Source organism: Stegodyphus dumicola, chromosome 11, assembly GCF_044657685.1.
Source record: "Stegodyphus dumicola isolate Sdum_Otavi_A_Nest chromosome 11, ASM4465768v1".
Taxonomy (NCBI): Eukaryota; Metazoa; Arthropoda; class Arachnida; order Araneae; family Eresidae; genus Stegodyphus; species Stegodyphus dumicola.
In genome coordinates, this window is record NC_140778.1 from 149,692,400 (window position 1) to 149,718,883 (window position 26,484).

General features: G+C 36.2%; 1 protein-coding gene across 1 annotated transcript in view; it reads right to left on the bottom strand.

Annotated features, from left to right (window-relative positions):
- Positions 1 to 26,484, bottom strand: part of LOC118192918 (T-box transcription factor T-A-like) — a 110,366-nt gene that overhangs the window by 68,009 nt on the left and 15,873 nt on the right. The window contains exon 3 of the mRNA XM_085826493.1: positions 15,154 to 15,297. Within this exon, the coding sequence (XP_085682619.1) occupies positions 15,154 to 15,297 (144 nt within the window). The remainder of the gene's footprint in view (positions 1 to 15,153; positions 15,298 to 26,484) is intronic.

Consider the following 26,484-nt stretch of genomic DNA (forward strand, 5'->3'; position numbering starts at 1 on the left):
CGACTGGACAGATCAACAGCACATTTCGCTGTGATATCTGCCAGCTCATTCCCTTTTATTCCCACATGGCCGGGAACCCAGCAGTACAGGATATCATATCCACGACTCGTTAAAGTTTACATGTAACTTCAGAATATCCACTATGACTGGATTTTGAGTATGGGAAAAAGCTTCTAATGATTTAAGCGCGCTACAAGAGTCTGTATAAACTATAAACTTATTGTGGCAGAGCCTTGAGATGTACAAAAGACTATAATATATCGCAGTTAGTTCGGATGTTAAGACAGAGAAAGCATGGTTCAAGCGTCTGCCCTCCATGTAATCTTCAATTACAAATGCCATTCCGACATGATCTTTTGACTTTGAAGCATCTGTATAGACTGGTAGATAACTGCTATATTTGTGCCTGTGCTCAGCGAAGAGTTGTCTGTAAATGATCTCGTTAGTGCTTGCCTTCGCATGATGCTTAAAAACATTAAGAAGCTGAATTCGTACATTTTCCCAAGGTGGGATTTCAAAATTCTGTACTGCTTGGGGGCGCATATCAGAGAGGGAAAGTTCCTCAATGGCAGGGCGAACTCTTAAGAGAAAGGTAGGAACACAGGATGGACGTGCTTCAAATAATGTGTTACACTCATTATCGAGTAAGCACAGCTTATTGGGATGTTCAGGTTGGGATAGAATATTAAAATATTGCAAAAGGGACAATTGCTCACGCCTCAGACAAAGTGATGGTTCGTTAGAGTTAACATATAGACTCTGTACAGGAGAAGTCCTGAAAGCTCCTGAACAAATCCGCAAACCTTGATGGTAAACATGGTCCAGTTTTAACAAAACAGATGTCCGAGCGGATCCATAAACAACTGAGCCATTATCCAGTCTAGAGCTAATAAGCGCTCTGTAAACGCGAAGCATAGAGCAACGCTCTGCACCCCAGGAGGTGTTCGCCAACACTTTTAAAATATTTAGTGTTTTCAGACACTTCTTTCTCAGGTTTAACACATGAGAAAGGAAAGTCAATTTCTGGTCGAACGTCACTCCTAAAAATTTTACTTCGGGCGCAACTGGAATAATTGTACCATTTAGATATAACTCAGGTTCAGGATGGAGACCTCGCTTCCTACAAAAGTTTACGCACACAGTTTTCTGTTTCGAAAAAGTAAATCCCTGTTTGTCTGACCATTCTTGGATCTTATTCAGAGCCATCTGCAATTGCCTCTCTATGTATCTCATGTCTGCTCCTCGACAGCTAATCTGTAAATCATCTACATATAGTGTTCCCAAGATGGTGGGAGGAAGTTCTTTTAGTACAGAGTTTATTTTTAAACTGAAAAGCGTTACACTAAGAACACAGCCTTGAGGCACACCCTCTTCCTGTTGAAAAACATCCGAAAAAACAGAGCCAATTCTTACTTGAAAAGTTCCAGCGTTCAGGAAATTCTGAATGAAAATTGGTAGGTTGCCGCGCAAGCCACTCTCGTGAAGATCGCGAAGTATACCGTATCTCCATGCCTTATCATAAGCTTTCTCTATATCAAAGAAAAGCTTTTCGAATGGATGTCTCTAAGAGGAGCATGTTATCTACGGTTGTTCTCCCCTTTCGAAAACCGCTTTGATAAGGCGATATAATATTATTCTTTTCCAAGAAGTAGACTAGGCGGCTGTTTACCATCTTTTCAAACAGTTTGCAAACACAACTGGTAAGGGCAACTGGCCGATAGTTCGAGGGATTCCTTGGGTCTTTCCCTGGCTTGGCAATAGGAATGACAACAGCTCTCCTCCATGCACTGGGAAACGCATGCTCCTTCCACACCCTATTGTAAAGAGTGAGAAGGGCATTCAGTGACTTATAGGACAGATGCTTTAGCATTTCATAATTCACTCCATCAAGACCCGGAGAAGACCTACGTGTCTGCAATAAAGCACTCCTTAATTCAAGCATAGTAAAGTCTCTATTGTAAGGCTCAGATTTGGAAGAGTTGAATGCGATGGGATTTATTTCAGAGTACTGCTTGATAGTTTGAAATGCAGGTGAATAGTTTCTGCTGGAAGAAACGGCAGCAAATGTCTCACCTAAAGTATTTGCAATTTCTTCTATGGAGCTAATCACTCGGCCATCTTTTTCCAAAAAGGAAAGTGAGTGGTCCTTATATATTCCGCATGCTTTTCGAACTCTTTCCCAAACCCGCTTACTAGGCGTAGAGGATGTAATTGACGACACATAGGAAATCCAAGAATTCCTTTGGCTCTGCCTCCTTACGTTTCGTGCGTTTGCTTTGGGTCTTTTAAATGCAATGAGGTTTCGCAGAGTAGGATATCTACGAAAAATACCCCATGCTTTTTTCTGTTTTTTCAGTGCTTCATGACAATCGCGATTCCACCACGGTTTCGAATATTTCAGTATTTTTCCTGATGTTCTAGGAATGGAAGGCATAGCTGCCTGAATAATAGTATTTGTAACAGCGTCAACAGCATCATCGATATGCGCATCTTCTACAATTTCATCTGTGAGCTCTGCAATGGAAGAGAAGAGTTCCCAGTCTGCCCTATCGAGTATGTATCGAGGGGATCTCGACATGGGGTTTGCTCCTCTTCGTGCAAGAGATATAAAAATGGGATAGTGATCGCTGTTGTAAAGATCATTTCCCACAGTAAAAGTGCAAAATGGCAGCAGAGATGGCGAACAGATGGCAAGGTCGAGAGCGTGGAATGTCCTTGAAGGCTCGTGGAAGTAAGTATTCTGCCCATTATTCAGGAGACAAAGGCTATGATCTTCGATCATCTGCTCAATTTGTCTTCCACGGCAATTTGTATCTTTACTACCCCAGAGCGGACTATGGCCGTTAAAATCTCCTATTATTATAAAAGGCTCAGGCAGCTGCTCTAAAAGATCATTTAAATCTTGCTGATCAATGTGCTCATTAGGAGGCAAATAAAGAGAAACGACTGAAACTACAATATGAAAGTTTACTTGTACAGCGACAACTTGGAGAGAAGTCGTCAAAGGAAAGGAACTTGAGGGATAGTCCAGTGAGGTGAGGAGACATACACCTCCACTGGCACGCTCACCTGCAAGGTTATCCTTCCTGACGAGAGAAAATCTCCGAAGTTTTGCATGTTGATCTGGTTTCAGATTTGTCTCTTGTATTGCGAAGCACATAGGATGATAAGTACTGATCATAGCTTTGATGTCAAGGAAATTTCGGTGGAAACCGCGACAGTTCCATGAGACGAGGGTATCCATTATGATTGATGTTTGTTCTTCCTGTGTTCCTTTTTAGTTTTGCGCGGGAGCAGATGTTCAGGAATTTCCAATCCATCCTCCACTTCCATACTGTCTGAATCTGCGGATTCCTTTTTCTTGTTTGCAGATTGTTGGGTTTTATTTGGTGGAGTCTGTGTGCTTATGGAAGTTTGAGTGGCTATAGTGCGGGTTGATTTCACGGCATTGGCATATGATTTCTTTGATTGAGGCTGCGTGCTTTGAACTTGTCTCCTGGCTTCGGCATATGATATGTTCCTAGAAACTTTTATGGTCTGAACTTCCTTTTCAGATTTCCATTTTGGACAAGAGCGAGAAAATGCTGGGTGATCACCCTTGCAGTTAACACACAATGGCGCAGCGGTGCAATTCTCACTATCGTGGCCAACCAACGAGCATCTGGCGCACGTAAGGGTGCCACGACAGGATGTCTTAGAGTGACCAAACCGCTGGCATTGGAAGCATCGCATTGGGTTGGGAATATATGGTCTTACGGGACAGTTAAGATACCCAGCCTTTATATTCTTCGGCAGATCAGGCGATTTGAAGGTCAGGATCACGTGTTTCGTGTCAATCAACTGACCTTCCTTTCGCATCTTGATCCGCCTAGCACCACAGACATTTTGGTCAGCTAACTCGGAGACGAACTCTTCTTCTGAAACACACAGAAGGTCGATCTCCGAAATCACGCCTCTACAGGTATTAAGTGTTTTGTGTGCTGACACTGTTATAGCTACTTGTCCAAGTTTGGTTAGATGTAAAAGTGAAGCAGACTGGGTGGCCGAAAGGGTATCAATGAGCAAGTCTCCAGAACGGAGACGCTTTATGTTCCTTGGCTCACCTACACAGGAATGAATGTATTTGCTGACCAGGAAAGGAGACATCTTTTGCAATTCTCCAGAGGCACTGGAAACAACAACAAAGCGCGGACTATCAGCAGATTCTTTGGCATTTGCATCGGTACGGATCTTCTTTGTAGTGGATTTGTCACTAAGTTCAATATCTTTGGTATTTTCATCAGCACGAATCTTCTTGTTAATAGATTTGTCGACAATTTCTATATCTTTGTTGGTATCATTTGATTCGGGTTTTTTTAAAATAAAAAGGGAAGCCATGATTGAAAAATATAAGATTCGGGTCCGACGGCCCCGCCCACCACGGAGCCCAACAAGGGAACACAGATTCCTGTGTTAGGGCTAGCCGGACCTATACGCAAACTGAAGCCCCACAGTCGGCTTTCCCGAAAGCAGGTACTCCCGAGAGCTTGACCCCAAGCCACTGACACAAGGACTAGTGACCAGCCGATTGACACCCGTGAGGACGACTAAGGTGCCTCCCGTTTAGCTGAAGCAGAGGCCAAAGCAGTGTGTTGGGGACAGTACCTCGCCCCTCAACTACCAGGACCCTCCTTTCCAGCGACACGGGTCTCCACGCACGGCAAACACGTGGGCAGTTTTCTCGCCACTCGAAAACTAGAAACAAGGTCTGTTCCAGCCTCTCGTGACGAGACCCAAACTCCGTAGAGAGAAACCACGAGGGAGAAGAGAAGGGAAAAAGTTCCAGCAAAGAGGAGAGGAGACGGAAAAGAGGATAGATCACTGGGGCTCCAGGATCGTGACACCCGTCTCACCAAGAAGATGATCCCCTGAAGGGCTAGGGTACCTCGGGATTGCCACACCCGTACTCACAAAAGTGAGCCCCCTGAGGGTTAAAAGGGAATGAGCTGGAAGATATCACAGCGAAATGTGCTGTGGAACTGTCCAGTCGTCTCATCCCTTTTGAAGACATCAGTTGTGTTATGAAAAACAAGATATGAAAAAAAATTCTGACACTTCCTAATAATTTTTAGGAAGTGTCAGAATATTCATAATCGTTATAGCTTTTTAAATCTGGAGCTGCTGTCGGCTGATCAGGTAAATCAGGCGCATTTTTGGCAGAATGCGTAGTGAACGCAAGAGAAGTGATTTCGGGATGGATAAGACATTCAACATTAAGTTCAGTTTTAATGTTTTAAAAACATTTTTCTAGAGGGAGAAGCTAAGCTTTAAAGAGATATCACCTAGCGTCGATTCTGAGAAACTCTCATTCAACTTCCCATGAAATGAAGTAGGAGATTTAAAAATCAGAATTAATTATATACAGAAGTTAGCAAGACTATATTCTATATGAAAGAACACGAGGTAATTGTCGCCGTCCAGGTAATGAAACAAGCGAGAGGCAAATGCACTTTCACACTCAGAAGCTAAAAGTGATCTGAAAAAAAAGTAAAACATGATAAAATCTCATAGGGTTGCACCGCTGCACTGTATGTAATCCAGAACATTTTGTAGAAAACCCTGTATAAACCGTAAAGACCGTAAAGGAAGAGAGGAAGTTTTCCTGAAGAAGTTCGCCTTTGAAGGTAAATCCTCTTTATACTCCACGGAGAAACACTTAGTACGTAAACATACAATACTCCATGGTACAATATTTATGCAGTTTTTAATTTATTTATACAGTTGGAATATGTAGCATTCCACAAATGCATATACAGTAGAGTGCCAAGTAACAAAACAAAGTATCAATGATTAGCCAAAATCAGATTTACCCGGACAGAAGTTTAATAAGACTCAAAAAGAATGATTAATCTGTATTATAATTAATAGGAATGAATGACCAATTCACCCACTTTTTAATCAGAATAATTTAGAGGCAAAATTAATTTTTTATGTAAGTCAACCAGCGTTAAAAGAAGAATTCCTTTCAAATTAGAAAATAAAAACTTTTGTTTGTACTGCTTCTATTTTTCGATCGGATTCAAGATAAAATAGAAGATTAATAGGCGCATATTTAATATATTTTTCAAATTCAGTAATTTAGATTGAGAGGATGATTTAACAACGTTTATATATTTTAAGTTATGCACGGTTAAATTAAGTGCACGCGATAAAGTTATGCGAATAAAAATCTTTCGGATCAGAAAAGGATTATTTAATTATCTGCTATTACTTCTCATTATCATGCTGATTTTCTACTTTCTGCATTTCACGTAGATATGTTGCTTCATTCTGATGGTTTGTGACAATGATTTCTCCCACGTTCTAACAAAATAAAGTTAACTTTCAAAAGAAATAGAAATATAAAATTTAAATTTACTTTTAACGTAAAATTAAAAATTAAGCAAAAGACATACTGTGGGGTAAATCTTCATTGTTTTAACTGAAGAAAAGAGCCCCGAGTCTTACTTACTACCCTCGAAATCCACTGCTCTTTAATTACAATCTTCGCCTGATTCAATCCACTGCTCTTTACTTCCAATCTTCGCCTGATTCAATCCACTGTTTTTCTATTTTTAACACAGATCCGGCTCACATGTCCTGGATTAGTACTCGGTATCTGATAGTCTTTACATTTTATTTCACAATAGATGGGTCATATTGATAATAAATGCATAAAGAGATCGATACAGTTCTTTACCAGATTTTTTCTTATTCTTATAGAGCGAGATATTAATGCTGTTACAACGAACTTTTTATTTTGCTTAAATGCCTGTTTCTAAGATTTGTTTGTCGTGAGGTTTTCTGTATCAGGAAATGTGAAGTCAGTACTCCTTGTTTCTTCGAACTGGATAGATTTGAAACATTAAATATGAATAATTAATTTGTATTTTTATTGTTTGTTTTAAAAATATTTCTAAAAAAATTCAATATATTTTAATATTTCAATTTAGATTTCACTTCGTTCTAACATTTTATAGCTCCTTATGATTTATTTTTGAATTCCTTTTAGAAACTTTTTCAAGGATATTGTAATCTTTTTTTTCCTTAATTTTAAATTTTACCTAATACATGAGAGTTAGAAAGTCCTCCAAGAAGGCATCCCTCCCTTCAGGCAGATAGCCCTCGTGTGCTTTGCCATAATTGAATAACCCTAATCCCTAATACGTGAGATGTAAGCTATATTTTAAATGTTAAAATGTAACGAAAGAGAAGCAAACCTAGTCTATTCGATTAAGACAAAACTGGGCAAATTTATTCTTTAAGCCAAGAAATGCATTTTCAGGATTGATAAAAATTTTTTAAATCAAATTGAAACGAAGTTTGAAACAAGCTTTGATTTATAAAAGTAATCGATTTTAAAATCAAATGTTGTATAGTCCAATCTAATACTAAGAATTATTACCAAATTGATGTCCACCAGGTTTCTCGTCCTCTTTTGGCAAATAAAAGTCTGAAAAATTACTCACCCGAAAAACTGCACAAATTGGCGCGTAAAAGTCAATGCTAGCAAGTCACAACTTTTAATTCTTAGCAAAAGTAAGAAAAACATTGCTTTTAAAGATCTCTACCTCTTTCAGGAAGCTGTTCCTCTGGTCACAACGGCCAAATACTTAGGAATTATTTTGAACCAAAGGCTCACATGGTCTAATCACATTAATAGTGTCAAGAGTAAAGCCATGGGCATAATATGCAGATTTCTCCCGGTCATTGGAAAATATTCAAATCTTAGCTTGCGTACCAAAAAAACATATATATACCACTTGCATTCGACCGATACTTTGTTATGCTGCTCCTGCTTGGAACACGGTCACTCAAACTCAACTGCATCAATTACAAGTAGTGCAAAACAAATTTCTGCGCATTATTACTGATTCACACTATCTTATCCGCAAGAAACTTTTACACAGAGGACTTAAAACTTGAGACGATGCCAGATTACATCAGAAGATCTAATGAAAAATTCTTCAACAAAGCTGTTCAACAAAGATTACTTTCCAGATCTTGATATACGTACTGTCAGTTGGATTGTAGATCCTTTTAAATGTGAAATTGGTATGATACCAGAAGAACTTTCAGGTTTGGCAGAAGCAATTCTTGAACTTCGATCTAATACTGAAGCACGTGTTTAATTTGAGAGTAAACCAAATCTGTCGTCTTTTTGGATGTCAAAAGCTGCAAAGCTTTCAAAATAGCACATGAAGAGGCGGTTAAAAATTGCTGCCATTTGGAACAACATATTTGTGCGAACAAGGCTTTTCCACTCTAATGAACATAAAAACGAAGAACAGAAATCGATTAAACGCCGAAGACTGTATTCAAATCGCTCTTACATTAAAAAGTCCCAATTTTGAAGCAATTGCATCGAACATGAAACAACATCATTTCTCCAAAACGTGAAGGAAGAATATTTTCAATTATTCATTTTTTTCTAATTTTTTCAATTCTAATTTTTGTTTGTACATTATTATTATTATTATTATTATAATTTGTTACAGTACCCCAATTTCATTATTATTATTATTTGTTACAGTACCCCAAATTGTCAACCCTTAATTGTACGCCAATGGGTTTCAATTTGTTATATATATTACTTATATTACTATTATTACCGTTATGTATTACTAGGTATTACACTGATAAATTGAATAAATGATGTTTAAATTAAATTTTTAGTTAGTGTTTTCTTTTCAAAATTATCATGGGGGGCTATAATATAAAAGATGCTAAAAAGAGGCCCCCCCCCTTTTTTTTTTTTTTTTTTTTTTTTTTGTCCTTTTCGCCATGGGGTAATATCAACTTTTACACAAAAATATTTTGGGGTAATGATTAAAAAAGTTCCCCGACCGCTGAGTTAGTAGATAGACAGCAGTAAAATTATACAATGTACCACAATGAATATAACAGTGTAACTAGGTTTACACTCTCAATTTTTACTTTCCACAAATGTAGCACTTATTTTAGAATAATTTTTTTTCGAAGCAAATTTAAAGGGTTCGCGCGCTCTTAAATGCCACGCCCCATTTCGTAAAGACTCTACCGCCAGCATATCCGAAAGTATCCCTAGATATGAAAATAAGCGTGCGCGAAATTTTTTTAATAAAGTATGAATATGCTGCATATGTTGAAGTACATCGGTTAGAGTAATTGGAAAAGAGATTAAATATTTAAATATTTCTATCATTGCTGCATATGTTGAAGTACATCGGTTAGAGTAATTGGAAGAGAGATTAAATATTTAAATATTTCTATCATTAGAATATGAAAATGTGTAACAAAGTTAAATAATTAGCCCAATGGAGCGTTTGTTCAGAAGGACTATTAATTTCATTTTGGCATTTTGCCTCAAAGTGCGAATAACATGATATTTAGTAAATAAATGTAGCATACAAAACGTTAAAAAAACGCTCCTTTGGGCGTAATGTAAAGTCCGAAAGTTTTCAGATTTTATTTTATTATCATATTTTGTATCATTATTTGCGTCAGATACTGTCTCAAAGAAAAGTCTCCAGCTATTAAAAAAGTAATTTTATCTTATACCTGCTTATTAAACAGAAATTGAATTCCTCTTAGTTAACATTTTACTCGTTTTTCGTGTTTAATCGAAATAATATTTAGGTACTGCGTGCGTACATTTTCGTAATAGATTGAATGCACACAGACCGATCCACAAAAATACAAGTAGAGCTCTTCTCAGTGTTATAGAATACAAAGAGCAGTTGCACTTCAGACTGCAAAGAACGTTAAACAGAGCGCAATGCGAAGCACTTCAGTTTTTTGCTAGCTTTGAAGTCGATACCGAACGACCTTGGAATATCTTCTGGACAGACGAAGAACATTTTAATTTGGACGGTGCTCTGAATACTCACAACTGCCGAATTGGGAATTCGTTTCGCACACACACCAACTATCTCTTTAATTGCCAAAAGTACGGGTATACCCAAAAGGCTTGTCACAACGAACCGCGATGTGTACGCTGTACTGAATCGCATAAATCTTTCGAATGCTCATATAAAAATAAGAAAGAACTTGCAGCCCAGTGTGTTTTTTGTAACGGTTCGCACGCAGCGTGTAATCTTGATTGCCCCAAGAGGCCTGGAAATATGGAACATTCTCCCAAACACTTTGAAAATAAGAAAATCATACCCAGCGCAATGACTGAAAAAGCGAAAAATTATACTCGCTCTACTGAGAGCCAATCAGAAAAAAGCACCCACTCCAAAATGTACGCGGCGGCCGCCGCACCGAAAATAACTAGAAATAAACCCAAGCCAGGAGGAAAAACCTCTCAAAATAATGACGAAAACAATATTGAAGGTTTTAATAGATTTATTAAAAATTTATACTCTCTGCACCTGCAATTCAAAGAAGCAGATGACCAGATGAATAAGTCAAGCGTGGCTCTTGAAGCCATTAAGATGTTTGATATGAACAATCATGTATAATCACATCCAAAACAACTTAGGTTGTAACAGTAGGCATATTAACTATGCAAAATTTATGTTCTTTAACTGCAATGGCATTAAAGTCAAGTAACTAAAATTAAAGACTACATTAACAGGCATAGCTTAGATATTGTTCTTTTTAATGAGACGCATCTCAGGACGACTGACTCCCTAAAGATCGCAAACTTCGATGTGTTTAGAAGCGACCAATTACATAACCGTGGTGGAGGCACCGCCATAGCTGCCAAAAGATACCTAAAATGCTGCAAATTCGCATTACCCATTTTTAACAGCATAGAAGCATGTGCGTGTATTCTGAATAGCAAAGGAGTAGAATATCTCATAGTTTCGATTTATAAGCCACCCGGAAACTCGCTCAATACGCAGGATTTAGATTATAATGCAAGGTTGGGTTATCCTACTGTCATCGCAGGTGATATGAATTGTAAAAAATACAAACTGGAACTGCAAGACAAACAAGTGAGATGGAATTGCGTTATATAACTACATAAATAAACAATAATGTACAAATTTTTGCTCCTGTTTTGCCCCATGACTCGCAGCAACTCTGATACCTTAGATATTATGCTTACTTTTAATGTTTCGCAACAGCCTTATCTCATTGTGAACAATGATCTATCCTCCGATCATTTACCTGTTCTTTCTTCTTTCTTCTGAATTTCTTACAATCATTACCCAGATTGAAGGAATTTTAAATTCACGCCCCTTAATCCCTATGTCTAATGATATTAATGAGTTTGAAGTATTAACGCCAGGACATTTTTTAGTTGGCCGTCCAATCACGTCAGTACCAGAGCCTGAACTTATTGAAATTACTGATAATAGGTTATCAAGGTGGCAGAGGACAACAAAATTTGTTCAATTAATATGAAAGCGTTGACAAACAGATTACCTCAATCACTTGTAACAGCGCAATAAATGGCAGTTTCAGAAATCCAATGTAGAAACAGGTGCAATGGTTTTACTTAAGGATGAGAATCCCTGGTAGAGACAATCCCTGGTACAGATGGTAAGGTACGTGTAGCTAAAGTTAAATCTGCTTCAGGAATCTGCACTAGATCTATATCAAAGATCTGTTTATTGCCAATGTAATATTCAAGTTTCTACTGACTTTATATATATTTGTGGAATCAGTTTATACATTACAAGAATTTAATGATAATTATATGTTTAAAGGATTTGTATAGCTTATTTTGAAATGTATGTGTATTGTAATACTTTTTTATGTCAACTTATATATTGTTTGCATAATTACTATTTTCAATATTTAATGTTCTTAAACTCCATAATTCAGTTTTAGATCTGTAGTAATCTGACAATTATTTATGTGATTATCAGTTGTGAAATATTGTGATTTGTCACTAATTAATTAATTGAAATTTTTGTATCAAATTTCAATGCCGGGCAGAATGTTCCGTCTCGGTTAGAATACTTCTGTCTATTTGTACTGGCTTAACGTTTGCAGCGCCACGTAATGTTGGTGGCGAGAGCCCAGTACTAATCAGTAAGAGATAGGGATGCGCTCGGTCCACACCGAGTCTCCGTTCCTCTGCCCGAACAAAGCGGCAGTCAATTGTTAATTGTTCGCCTTACTCACTCTTTGCCCGTTTAAGCGGTATTATTGTTCTTGAAAGAAAATAAATGTTGTTAAGTTTCTCAACTTGAACTTTATGAATTAATATACAGTCTACAACTACCAATTGCTATCAACATATGGCATCAATTTTTTTTTTTTTTTTTTTTTTTTTTTTTTTTTTTTTGTTTAAAAAAAAAATGATTCCATGTATTTCTGCGCAATATGCTGCTGAAAATTGATTAATATAGACAAAAAGGAAGAAATTCAGAACCAATTTTACAGAAAGACCCAAAAGAAGTCAAATTCAATATCAATAAATTTCAAAATACTCTATAAGAAATTTATTGGTACTGCACTTCTTTTGGGTCTTGGTGTAAAAATATATTTCTGAATATTATTATGTTATATGCTTTTTTAAAGTACTGTGTATGCACTTCTTAATATTATTGCATACAGTTTCATGCATTATTATCCTAATGAGATACATTCCGATGACCTCATTGATCACGTGACTTATGTATACTTTTTGTAAACAAACAATGCAGATGACCTCAGAGGTCACGCGACATATGTACAGCTAATGCAAACAAGCAAGGTCATTCTTCATCTTCTGCTCTAGCGAAATGTATCTCATTATTTTGTAAGTAATATAGTATGAACAGCTGTTAAATATGAAAAGTTTAGTATAGTGAGTAAATATATTTTATTTCCAATGAGCATTTCGAAATCTGATTTGTATACTGTAACTGATATTTGTGTTGCTTTTATATTTATAATAAGGGTCTAAATTAACATAAATATATCTTACGTCCTTGCTTAAATTAATAATTGCTTCTTTGTATAAAGACATTATGACATTCCATTATATTGCTTCCTTTATATTGTGACGTTTCATTTAAATTGACTGATAATTAAACTTATTTTGTTACGTACCCACACATGCCTGAGGTTTTTGCAGCTTTTATGGTAAGCGAAGTAGGTTAAAAGGAGGAAAGAGAATGAAAATCAGCATGATATGCCGTATAGGCTTAGCTTCTGCTGCTTAATTTCAGACAGAAAATCTTCGATCAGAACAGACAAGAACGCCTGGCATTAGTACGGTTGATAAATGTTATAAATTAGCTAAGTTTTACCTGTCCGTCACAGTTAAATTGTAGCTTTGCGTAGATTTACAAGAAGCCGGAAAATATACTGTAAATTTCAGCAAGCTGTTGTATCAAAAAACTTTAATTTTGTGTTGTATTGTTATAACTCATCAGCGAAGAAAAAATTAAGTTTTGGAGTTAAATTTACATTTCGGTAGAGTATTTCGTATCCACACTTAGACTGAAAGGTTATAACTCCCAGATACGGCGCTCTACATCGGAGTACTCTCTTTTTTTTTTTTTTTTTTTTGATACTCTTATGCTGGGCTGTCACTGTAGAGCACGCGACGTTGCCGGCTCTCTGACTAAGTATCCCAGTAGGGCACAAGACGTTGAACAGTCTGGTCGGGGAGTGAGAAGGCGTCGGAAATGGGCACTGTAGAATAATTCGGTATTTATCGGAGCAGGTAACATGAAAAATCAACGCCGGTATTTGAACTCCTGGTCTTCCGACTGCTAGCTCTCATGCGCTTCGAATTACACCACGAATGTATGCGATAAGGAAGAAGAAAATTCCTTAAAATAGTATATATCCATGTATATTTCTATTTCCCCTCATTTCTTGTACTTTTACAGTATCTCAGTTCAGCTTAGTAAGCATGTTCTTATTAGTAGCTTCTTATCAGCTTAGTAAGCATGTTTGCGCGTTTGGGTAATATTTGAATTTTTAAAGTTGTATCTAGTTAGTTCTTTACATCTGCTTTATTTGCTTTGCTTGGATGCATATTCTTTATGCTCTTTAAGCATTCCACATTTATTACGTTCCTCGTTACGAATTCACGACTTTTAGTAATACTGCGTTATCAATAACTTGCATTGCTTTATTTATTATGCAGTCTGTAGCCGAATTTCACTAATATTGACCATAACTTGCACCTCTGACTATATTAAATAAGACATATGAGATGTAACCAGTTATCATTCGTAAATATATGTATAGATTCCGCATCCTGGTAAAGTTTTCATTGAATTGTTTACAGCTTTTGCACTCGCATAAATGTTCTGCCTATTCAAGCTTTGTATCTTGTACGATTGGTGGCTGTTGTAATTGTATATATTCTTTAGCTTTTTGAATTTTGTACCTTTTATCTGTATATTGCATTTACACACATATTGTTCAACAGCACATTTGTTGCTACATTATATTATTAATTTTCTGACGTTACATTAGTATGCCTGAGGAATGGGATTTACAGCTAACATTTTGCCCTCCCCATAAATAAATTTGTAATAAAATAATTTCTATAGCACAGTACTGCAACAAATACTCATTGTTCAGCACCACAACATATGCATTCTTTTAGCTTTCCCTTTCTTCCTTTGGGTAGCACCTCTTTTCAGTTTGTTACTTGGCCACTAGCGGCCGAATTGTAAAACCACTAAATTCTTGTAGTTCGACAAATTCAAATCCCGGTAAATGAATTGCCCCTGCATGGGAATTTATATTGTTGTAGGAAACGTTTCTTTGTTGTCGTGGCTGTATGAGAATGTGTAACATCAATGCGAGGCCTGATGTCCTTAAAAGTCCTCCTTATTTGCCCTTAGTCAGATAGCTCTCAAGTGCTTTGCCATAACCTAAATTATTTAATTTTGTACCTTTCTTCTGCACTTCGCATCCCATAACAAGAGGATGCAATTATCCATTGAAATATCTCAGTTCCGTACACTGAGTTTTCGGCGGAAACCACCTCACGGTGACGACAAATTTACCAATAAACTAGCCCTCATAGAGAAAAGCTATGTGCAACGGAGGAAGGAGAAAATTATGCTATTTTTTTTAATTAGAAAAACGAATAATCAGTAAATTAGTTAATATTTCAAAAACTATTCCCGAGTTATAATGAAGTGGTATATGCATACGTCTTATAATTATTATATGCAGTTTTTCATATTTAAATTATATTGTAAAATGGTAAAAAGCGACTTAAACAATTTAATCAGAACCTACCTGAACGTTTTGATAGGCAGTGACTGTCACAAATTCTGTGAGGCGCAGATCAACTATTTTGACCGTCTTCGTAACATTTCCATCAATTTTACGAATGTAAATTCTTGTATAATATCTACACAAAGAGTTGAGCAAGACAGCCGTCTAAAATAAATAAAAAAGGTGATTCTTTTTCATATAATATGCATTGACATAAATAAAGAAATAAATACTTTGTGCGCAACCTAATTTAATAATAAGGCAACCTAATTAATAAGGCCTAAATTTTGATACGAGTCTAATCGAGTCCTTTCAGTGCAGCAAGAACTCTGCCTCTAACCTACCAAAGCTTATATTAACCATTAAAATCAACATAATTTATGCTTCAAGTAATGATCGGTATCTTAAAATTTTCTATTTATGCGTTATCCATGCGAAATTTGGGATTTCAGCACCGTTAGCCTGTGAGTTTAACGCCTAAAAGCCTCTGCTTTCAGCTAAGCTCCTACGTGTTTATACGATATTTTGTTGCTTATTTTTGGCGCAGAATGCACTAGCGATGTTTGGTGATTTTATTATGTGATATACTGTTTGTGTGACTTTATTGCTATGCAGCCTTCTTTTATATATATATGATAGAGAAAAATTGCCAGATGAATATTTACATCTGGTGTTAATACTTTCCTACAGTGATAATTATTACAATCCCTTAAAATTCACTTAAAAGACGCAAAGTACTTATTAATTGATGTAAAATACCGTATATAAGACGCAATTTTTTTCTTTGAAACTAGGTCTGAAAAGCGGTGTGCGTCTTTATACGTCGATACACAGTTTCTGATTACATTCATTTCTGAAATTTTCCTTTATTTGGAATTACGCGATTTCTTCCTTATTTCTTGCGGAGTGTGGGAATATTACAGTTACACCGAGTTCAGTGAAGGCGCATGCGCTGGCATCGACGATCACAGCTGGATTCGTTTAAACTTTCCAATTTTTGTCCACGACTTTTAAGTATGTGAAATTTCTACTCTTCATTTATCTTAAATTTATTGGCAAGTTATGGCTCAAAAACAACGTCGGCATTGCTATAACATAGCATTTCGGGCTACCTGCAACTAAGAAATTATAAGAACTTGTTGGAATCAGCAAACGGATCTAAAAAAATTTCATGTGTACACCACATGACTTCCTTGTAAGGAATATTAAATTATACGCATTTTTTCTTGCATTTCATTTAAACTTATTGGAATTGAATTAAATCTACTTCGTCAATAGCGCAGAATAAATGCACTCTTTAAAATTCACTATATTTGTTTACCATAGCGACACTCTGGGGCTAGATTCACTTAACTTATTTCGTTCATATTGTAACTCAGAAAACACAAAATTTATATCATTTGAAGAATTATCTAATCGTTGCAATGTGCTCTATTCAAATACTATAATAAATCTAAAACGATGTATAAAAGAAATTAAGCAAACAAAACAAAAAAGAAACAGTTTTTCACAGACGAGTGAGTATTTCTCATTCAATTAATTCAGTTCTCACTTCGCGAGAAGGCATAAATACATAAAAACTCAAAATATCTATATTAAAAATTACGAAGTAAATCTTAAACACTTATTTCCTCGAAAAATTCTAGGAATGATTAAGCATGATTTAATTCGCAATAATAAATGAAGGCGTTATCTTTGTTGTTGCGAAGCTTAGTCTGTCTAGATTGGCAACAAATCTTCTATTCTGCTGTTTCAAATGTAAACGAACATGTCCGCCATGTTATTTAAAACTTAGGCTTAACCGCACTTAAGCAGCTTTCAAATTGTTGATAATTCTACAAATATTCCTAAAGGCTAAAGATTTCCTCAAGGATCCTAAAGGATTCCTAAAGGATCCTTTTCTAAAGATTTCCTAAAGGCATAAAAACCTTAACCGGAAGATAAAAATAACATAATTCAGACATTTTTGAAGCAAAAAATGCACAATTTACAAACATATAAGAGTAAAGAAACTGAGATCACTGAGCCGGTTAATAGAGTGGATATATATAAAAATATATTTATACACGTTTGGTGCGGCCGATTGCAACCAAAATACGAGGAGCACATCTACACGTTATAGTAGTCCTATATACAAAATTTCAATGTTCTGAGGCTACTTGTTTTTGAGTTATGCGAGATACATAATACAGACACCACTTAATATTCTCTTCAGAATTCATTTTAAAGCAGTTTTAAATATATATATATATATAAGAGTCTTTTATTCTGTCTTTACGTACAGATGTCACGCAAAAACATCGTTAAATTGCATTCGTTAGCGGTCAAAATGGATATTTTCGTTGAAATATGCTGCCTGAAACTTTTCGCGATTAGAATACTTCCTTTTTACTTCGTACAAGGAAGTAAAAAAGCAACTCACAGCAAACATAACCTACGAAGGGGAAGAGCACAATGGCCTGAACTTGAGGCAGGGCTGAATACTTGGATTTTAGACCACAGAAAAGTGGGACTTTCAGTTTCTACAAAAAATCGTTATTCATGAAGCGAAAGCGATAGCGACTGATATAGAGATTGCCGATTTTTTGGATCAACATCATGATGTTCAAGATTCATGAAGGGAAACTAGCTATGTATGCGGACTAAAACAAAAATATCGCAAAAGATGCCAGACGAATATGAATAAAAAATTACCAAATTTCATCGATTCGTCATTAATGCCCGAAAACGAGAAAATTTTGAACTTGCGCAAATAGGAAACGTGGACGGTGCCCTAAATAAACTGTACATTCTGTTTGGCTTGTGGAGAGGAAGATTAAAAGGTGTTCTTTCCCAGATAGATTCCCAGATAGGGTATTTGCAGAAAGTATTATTTTGTATTTATATTTAAAACATTGTAAATTCATTATAATGATCAGAAATAAATTTTTATCCTTCAAAAATGATTTTAAAAAATCTGATGTGTACACCACATGACTTCCTTGTACGGAATATTAAATTATACGCATTTTTTCTTGCATTTTATTTAAACTTATTAGATTGAATTAAACCTACTTCGCCGACAGCGCACAAACCACAATAGAATAAATGCATTCTTTAAAATTCACTTTGTTTACCATAGCGACACTCTGGCGCTAGGTTTACTTAACAGTATTATATTTCGTTCATATTATAACTCAGAATGCACAAAATTTATATCATTTAAAGAATTATCTAATCGTTGCCACAAGTTCTATTCAAATACTATAATAAAACTAGAACGATGTAAGAAACAGTTTTCCACAGACGATTGAGTATTTCTCATTCAATTAATTCAGTTCTTACTTCGCGAGAAGGCAAAAATACATAAAAACTCAAAATATCTATATTAAAAATTACGAAGTAAATCTCAAACGCTTATTTCCCCGAAAAAATTCCAGAAAGAATTAAGCATGATTTAATTGGCAATAATAAATAAATGCGTTATCTTTGTTGTTGCGAAGCTAAGTTTCTCTAGATTGGCAACAAATCCACTAGTCTCCTGTTTCAAATGTAAACATCAATGGCCGCCATTAAAAACAGGCTTAGCGGCAATTAAACAACTTTAAAATTGCTGATAATTCTAAAAATATTGCACACAGATTTACTAAAGGCATAAAATCCTTAACCGGAAGATAAAAACAATATAATTCAATCATTTTTAAAGAAAAAAAATGTAAAATTTCCAAACATATAAGAGTAAAGAAACTGAGATTACTGAGCCGGGTAATAGAGTGGATATATATATAAATATATTTATATACGTTTGGTGCGGCCGATTGCAACCAATGAACTACAAGAGGATATTCATAGGCCTTAATTCTTGCTCTTTCAAAGAATACTTCTAGGTTCAGCGCTGTTATAACTGCCAAGAATTCGGGCACTTGGGAAGAAACTGTAAGTCAACTCCAAATTGTGCAAGGTGCAGCAAAGGACATCTCACAAAAGAGTGTACAACAGACACAGAAAGTTGTGTTAACTGTCAAAATTCTAACCAGGCAAAAGGAACTTCTCACGACTTCCATCACCCAGCCAACTTTTCGAAATGTCCTTGTTACCGAGAAGAATTGGAACGTCTCATCTTGAACAGTTGTATTCGCATAGTTTGTAATGTAAATTCGCATAGTTTGACTCAAGAATTAAGTAAAATAAGCTTTTTACAATGCAATCTCCAAAGAGCACGCGCCGCGACACTCAATGTGGCACAGATATTAACAAAGTCTTCAATCTCCATTTCTCTTCTACAAGAACGTACACCTCGAATGGCATCATTCCGGGTTTACCATCAACGCACATTGTTTTCTCTCCAAATCTAACTTGGCGGCAACAGTCTACAATGGACCTATGGCTCCGTTGTTGATAGACCAGACAGAGAATACGGTAACAATCATGCTGAAGGACAAAAATAATAAGTACGTAGTAACCAATGCTTATTTTCCCCCCCAGTCTCCCAATAGAGGGGCTGTTACAGGAAATAGACCCAGCAATCTTGAGGCCCACAAAATACTCTATCGTGGCTGGGGACTTCAATGCAACCAGTCAACTATGGGGAGCTGACAGAGAGGATAATAGAGCACGAGCTGTAATAGAATTTGCCACAGCGCACAGGCTTACACTTGTAAACACACTGGATTCCCCTCCTACCTTTAGAACATCTAGAGCAGTAGGTTGGCCAGATGTAACTTTAGCATCCTCCCCAATTGTACAGTATATGAACAACTGGGTTGTTTCTGACCTCCCTTCTTTCAGTGACCATCAGATAATCCAATATGAACTGGTAAATTCAGTGTCTTTCGAAACAAAACAAAGGTTTAAGACTTGCTTTGGGGGACACAAGAAATTTCTAGAAAAGCTCAGGCCGTATGTCGTAATTAACCAAGAAAATTTAAATAATTGTACCACACCAGTCCAACTAGATGAGGCGTATGATACTCTAGTAAAGAATATCACTCAGGCAGCAAGTGCTTCCTACAAAAGGAAAGCATTCAAGTTGACAAACCATTGCCCTGGTGGAATCCCAGTCTCACAGCTCATAGAAGCAAAGTACGGGCCTTGAGGAGGCTGGCACAGGCAGAACAAGAAGAAGAAGTAAGATCCGTAAAAATGTTAAAGTACAAGAAAGAACGTGCTCTCTACAAAAAGCGCATACAGAAAGCGAAAACTGAATCTTGGAAAAAACATTGTTCCAATCTAAAAGAGACTTATGGCCCAGTGCCAAAAATCGCAACAGATAGAGTCTTTCGACCAACTCAGCTGGTCGCAAACTGGCACCAAGTGCCTCTAGCATATCAGATGTCCTCCTGTCAGTGCTCACCACTATCTTTCCCAAGGATGATGTAAGGAATGACTTTGATGAGCATGGGCAAACAAGATATAACTTTCGAAACTTTCTTTGGACCAGCAAAAAGCATGACCATCAGCTCCCTTCCATTCAGGAAATTACTAGAATAGTCAAAGGCCTCGTAAACAAGAAAGCTCCGGGACCGGATGGCATCGATAATGATGATCAAATATATTCATCATGAGTTCCCTCAACTTTTTCTGCCGTTATGTAGGGCTTGTTGGAAAATAGGACACTTTCCTAGGGCCATGAAGTGGGCAGAAGTAGCATTGTTCCACAAGCAAGGTAAAGATCCATCGGATCCGGGAGCATATAGACCAGTTAGTCTTCTCCCTTCCATTAGCAAGGTACTAGAGAAGGTCATCTTAGCGCGGCTCAACTACTTTCTTAAGACTAAAAATTACATCAACAAAAGTCAGTTTGGTTTCTGTGAGGGGAAGTCTACGGAGGGGGCACTTAAGAACATTCTGGAGAATATCGAAGCCAACAGGTACAATGAGAGATACACAATAGTAGTGGCAATGGATATCAAAGGGGCATTCGATTCGTTATGGTGGCCAGACGTAATTAAATGCCTGGACAATGCACAAATCCCTATTGAAATAATCAAGCTCTTGCGAAGTTATCTGCAAGATAGAGGAGTACAGGTTACTACGAATAAAGGGGTTATCAATTACCAACTGCAAAGAGGATGCCCCCAAGGTTCCTGCTTGGGACCCACGTTATGGAATTTGGTGGCTAACACAGCCTTTACTCTGTTTGATAATAATCCAAATGTGAATATACAAGCCTTCGCAGATGATTTTCTTCTAGTCATTACTAGCAGGAATGACGTGGTACAAAAGGCGCAAAAGGCAGTCGACGACTTTGCAGCCTGGGCCAAGAGTCACAAACTGATCATCTCTGCAACGAAGACCCAATTGCTCTACATATGATTCCAAAAAGAAATCCGTCCATTAAAATGAACGGTATACCGATCAAATGCGCGTCCAATCTGAAGTACTTGGGACTGACTGACTTTTAATAATAAATTATCTTGGGTTCCACACCTGAAGGAGGTGAAACAGAAAATAAACAGCCTTACAAATAACATGCTCAAAACAGCAAGAATACAGTGGGGAACGCCAGCCAATATTCTGAGAAGTTGGTATCGTACTATTTCCGAGAGGATTATCTTGTATGGTGCAGCAATTTGGGGGGAAAATATCTCCTCACATATGAGTAAACTATTGCTCACAATACAAAGAATGCAATTATTACTGATATGCAGAGGATACAGAACCACTTCTACAGCAGCACTTCAAGTGCTTGCTGGTATACCACTATTAGACTTACAAGCAGAACGGGAATCCCTATTGGCAAGAGTGCTGAGACTAGATGAGAATGCAACATTATGGAATCATAACTATTATCACACAGACTATGAAAAGCACAAACCAGTTCTTTTAGGGCACCACGCAGACATAGACCTGTCCGATAGCATCCAACTTGTGTACGCATCTTCAAAAAAGAACAGCTTCAGCCTCTACACGGATGGATCCAAAACAGAGCGAGGCGCCGGTAGTGCATTTTGCGCTTTACAAGGGAAGACTATTATTAAAACATGGAAGAGAAGACTAGATATTAGAAATACAGTCTTTCAGACAGAGGTTGCAGCGCTAAAAGCAGCAATTAAATTTGCAGTTTATTCACTTAGATTCAGAGCAACAATCTTCAGTGACTCGGCCTCTAGCCTGGCAGCGATTAGAGGAAATAAAAGCAGGAACTCTTATGTACAAGAGCTCAAAAAAATTCTTTTGCATTGCCCTCCCTCCTTACGTCCACACTTGGTCTGGGTCCCAGCTCATGTGGGCATCACAGGCAATGAAAAGGCAGATGATCTTGCCAAATCGGCAGCAAATGATAAAAGCCTGAGAGAATATCCTGTTAAACTCTCAACCTCTTATCTCAAGAGAAGTACTCTTGAAAATTTATTATGCCAGTGGCAGGAAAGGTGGGACTCAGCACCCACGGGTAGAAGGACCTACTCTTTTTTTCCAAAAGTGGGAACTGTAGCAAAAGTCACGAACGGTGCACAGACCCACTTTTTTTCTGGACATGGACCATTCCCTATCTATTTAAAGAGGTTCCACTTAAGCGGAACAGAATTCTGTGAATGTGGAGAGGTAGGTGATCCAGATCACTATCTCTTCCATTGTGCATCCACCGAACCTTATCACCTGAGGAGACCAAGTGATTTATTTTGGCCACAATGGGCAGAAACAATCTGCAAGAATAGTATTGCTAAACGCAAATTGAATGAGGTATCAAAATACTGTGCACAGAGTCATGCAGGCATAAACAGAGCGAACACTTCAGAATAATTGACAATTACTGCACACATCTGTACCTTGTACGCTCACAATTAAAGGATCATCTTAGGGTAAAGCCTTTTTTGTGAATGACATAACATTAGCTTTATTACCATTGCAGAACCTTGTACTGTTCAATGTTTGTGTGATTTAACCACATTGGTGTATAGATTCTTAATTATTCATTGTACACATCTTTGTGACTTTTAGATTACCCTACAATTAATAAGTCTCATAACTGAAAGACTCATTAAAACGTATTGTAAAAATTACTAGTTATATAACTGTATCATTGTTGAATTGTTTCTATTCCATCATTGGCAGAATTATATCTATTTATTTACTCAGCATAGATGGAGGCATAACCTATTGTTACCCCCAAAAAAAAAAAAAGTAAGAAAAAAAGAAAGAGAATTTAAAAAAAATTTTTTTTATATAAGTTAGAGTACAGAATATAAATTGGATTATGATTTATGCTTGAAATATCAATGTTTAAATCATGTTGTTGGTAGTTCCACTGTATTTGCTAACTAGGAATGGTTTTGAAAAGTGTATTGTAACCTAACCTTAGCATTTTTCATTTATAGTATTATCTTTGGGTACCTGCATCAATAATGAATAACAGTATATGGTTTGATTAACATTGTATATTATTTCTTAATTTTGCAATAATATGGCTAACTAGTACAGTGTGAATTGTAATCAAGATATAGAGCTACTGTATTTACAGTAATTGCTCAGTATATCTGCACAAGTAGTAGTATGAGGTTATATATTTAATGCTTATATATTTTGTAAATTTTGTACATATATATAATAGAATCACAATGTAATGTACCCAATGTAAAATGCAATTCTAACCGAGTTTGTACTTTTGTAGCTTATAGTACTAGAGTGTAAAGTTTCGTAGGCATTGTATTGTACTCGAAATTGTGCGATAGAAAAATGATCTAATATTATCGTATAATATGTATAACCAGGTTTACTATGTCTTGCATTTATATAGGATATTCTATGTCTTGCATTAATATATTCTTCTATGTCTTGCATTTATATATGATATTGTTACAATTTATAGTACTCAGTGTAAAATGTAGTGTGGTCTAGTGTAAAACATTGAAGTAGTATTGCAGTGTAAAGGAATTATAGCAACATTGCCCATGTTAAAGTAGTGTAGTATAGTTAGCAGCGTAGTAGTTAAAATAGAACTTGAGTTAACAACCAGGCAGTTATAGATACTAAAAACCTATGTAAAATAATGAGTGATTAAGAAACCTAAGATTTTGAAATAATAAATGCTGTCGGATCAGCGAGTCATGATTAGACAGGATCTGCCAAGTGGAAACAAATACCGTAAGGCTTACTATAGTTAAGGGCGGCAGTCCACTTGAGCAGCGTTCAGCAGTCCTATATACAAAATTTCAACGTTCTGAGGCTACTCGTTTTTGAGTTATGCGAGATACGTACGTACATACGTTCGTACAGACGCCACGAATAATTCTCTTCAGAATTTATTTTAAAGCAGTTTTATAATTTTTTTGAAGGAAAAGAGTATTTTATTCTGTCCTTACGTACAGATATCACGCAAAAACATCGTTAAATTGCATTCGATAGCGGTCAAAATGGATATTTTCCTTGAAATATGCTGCTTGAAACTTTTCGCGATTAGAATACTTCCTTTTTACTTCGTACAAGGAAGTAAAAAGGGTGTGCGTCTTATATGCCCGGAAATACGGTAATTAAAGTCTATATATCTGTAACATTAAATTATTATTAATTCCTTTTGTTTTTTGTTTCGCATTTACTTTTTATTTTTTTTTATGAATATATAATCATCCAAATATAATTGAGAGACGTGACTTTGTTGAAAATTTTTTTCGACTATTACTGGAAAAAGACCAAAGAATTTTCCATTATTTGTTGTGTTATCCTTATAATGTTTTTTTGTTGAGTAGTTTTGCTTTTGCTCCAGTTTTAATGTATGTATGTTCTTCCTGTTGAATTGTTAACCACCAATTTTGATTTAATTATTTCATCTAATTATAATCTTAATTTTGAAATTTTTAAACTCTTGTTTATATATATATGATAATAAATATGCAAATCAAAATACTAATTTTAATTTGCAATAGTGTTTTTCTTCACCTATTTATTTGCTACTTCTCCTTCGTGTCCTAAAAATAGTAGTATCTGCTTGTAATAAATCCTTGCAAAATCAATCTATGTCATACGATATTTGCATAACGTTAATGGCGCAGATACTTACAATAACAATTTTAGAAATTTAAAATTAACCAATCGAAATACAGCTAAAACAAAACCGAATCGTTCTGAACGCGGGTTTCATTGTGGATACATAGCATTCCTTCTCTCGCTTTCGTCCTGCCAATTTGCCTGCTGGTAGTTCTTAGCCTTTTTTTTAAATACCTATACAACATCGATGCGGTTCTTCAAGAACAAACTGGCTTAATGCTCCAAGATTTGTGTGGCTGCATATGTCAGGAATAAAAGATATGTTCAAATAGTCTCGAGGACTATTATTATCTTCATTCATTCATCACTTAAGTCATTTTCAAAAACACCATAGAGAGACAGTAATTCAAAAAAGTTGAAAAAAAGTGTAAAGGGGTGCGAAATAAGATTTTTTAACGGAAATGTGTGCTCAGAAAAGGCGTATTGAAGTGCTACATGGAGATTTTGTCATTTAAAACGGAGCAGATACTCAAAGGAGGTACAGAGAACGAAGAACTCAAACAAGATACAGAGAACGAAGAGGCGGCCTTTAGCCTGCAAGAGCAGGAAGCAAAAGAGGAATGGTGTCCGCCGATGACATCGCGGACGAAAACGTCGAGGAGAAAACAACGCAAGGCGAAAACGTCGTGCTACAAAACATCGTGGGTGAAAACATCGCAAAGAGAACAACATCGCAGTTCTAAAATATCGCGGTACAAAATATCGTCGTCGAAAATAAAGCGGTTCAAAACTTCGCAGTTTAAAAACATCGTCGTCGAAAATATCGTGGTAAAAAATAAAGTATCTACAAATCATCGCATGACGATAACATCTCAGACATACTTTTTTCAGATTTTAATAATTGTAAATGGATATTCTCATAATGATTTGTGAGCGCAAGATGTAAAGAAGGATAATTTTTACTTTCACACTTTTTTATTAACTAATAAATTTTTGCTGAAAAAGTAAGAAGGAAACTTAAGCATAGAAAATTAAATGCAACTTATAGATTATACTTTTCATGAAAAATTACCAGTAAAAACTTTATAAAAAATGATTTATTAATGGCCTTTGTTAGTTAACTATGTCGGTTTAAAATTCTATTAAGTGTTATAAGTTGCATTAATTTTCTATGCTTAAGTTTCCTTATTTTCTCAGCAAAAATTTATTGGTTAATAAAAAATATGAAAGTAAAAATTATCCTTCTTTCCATCTTGCGCTCACAAATCATTACGGGAATATCCATTTACAATTATTAAAACCTGAAAAGAGTATATCTGCGATGTTATCGTCATGCGATGATTTGTAGATACTTTATTTTTTACCACGATATTTTCGACGATGATGTTTTTAAACTGCGAAGTTTTTGAACCGCTTTATTTTCGACGACGATGTTTTGTACCGCGATGT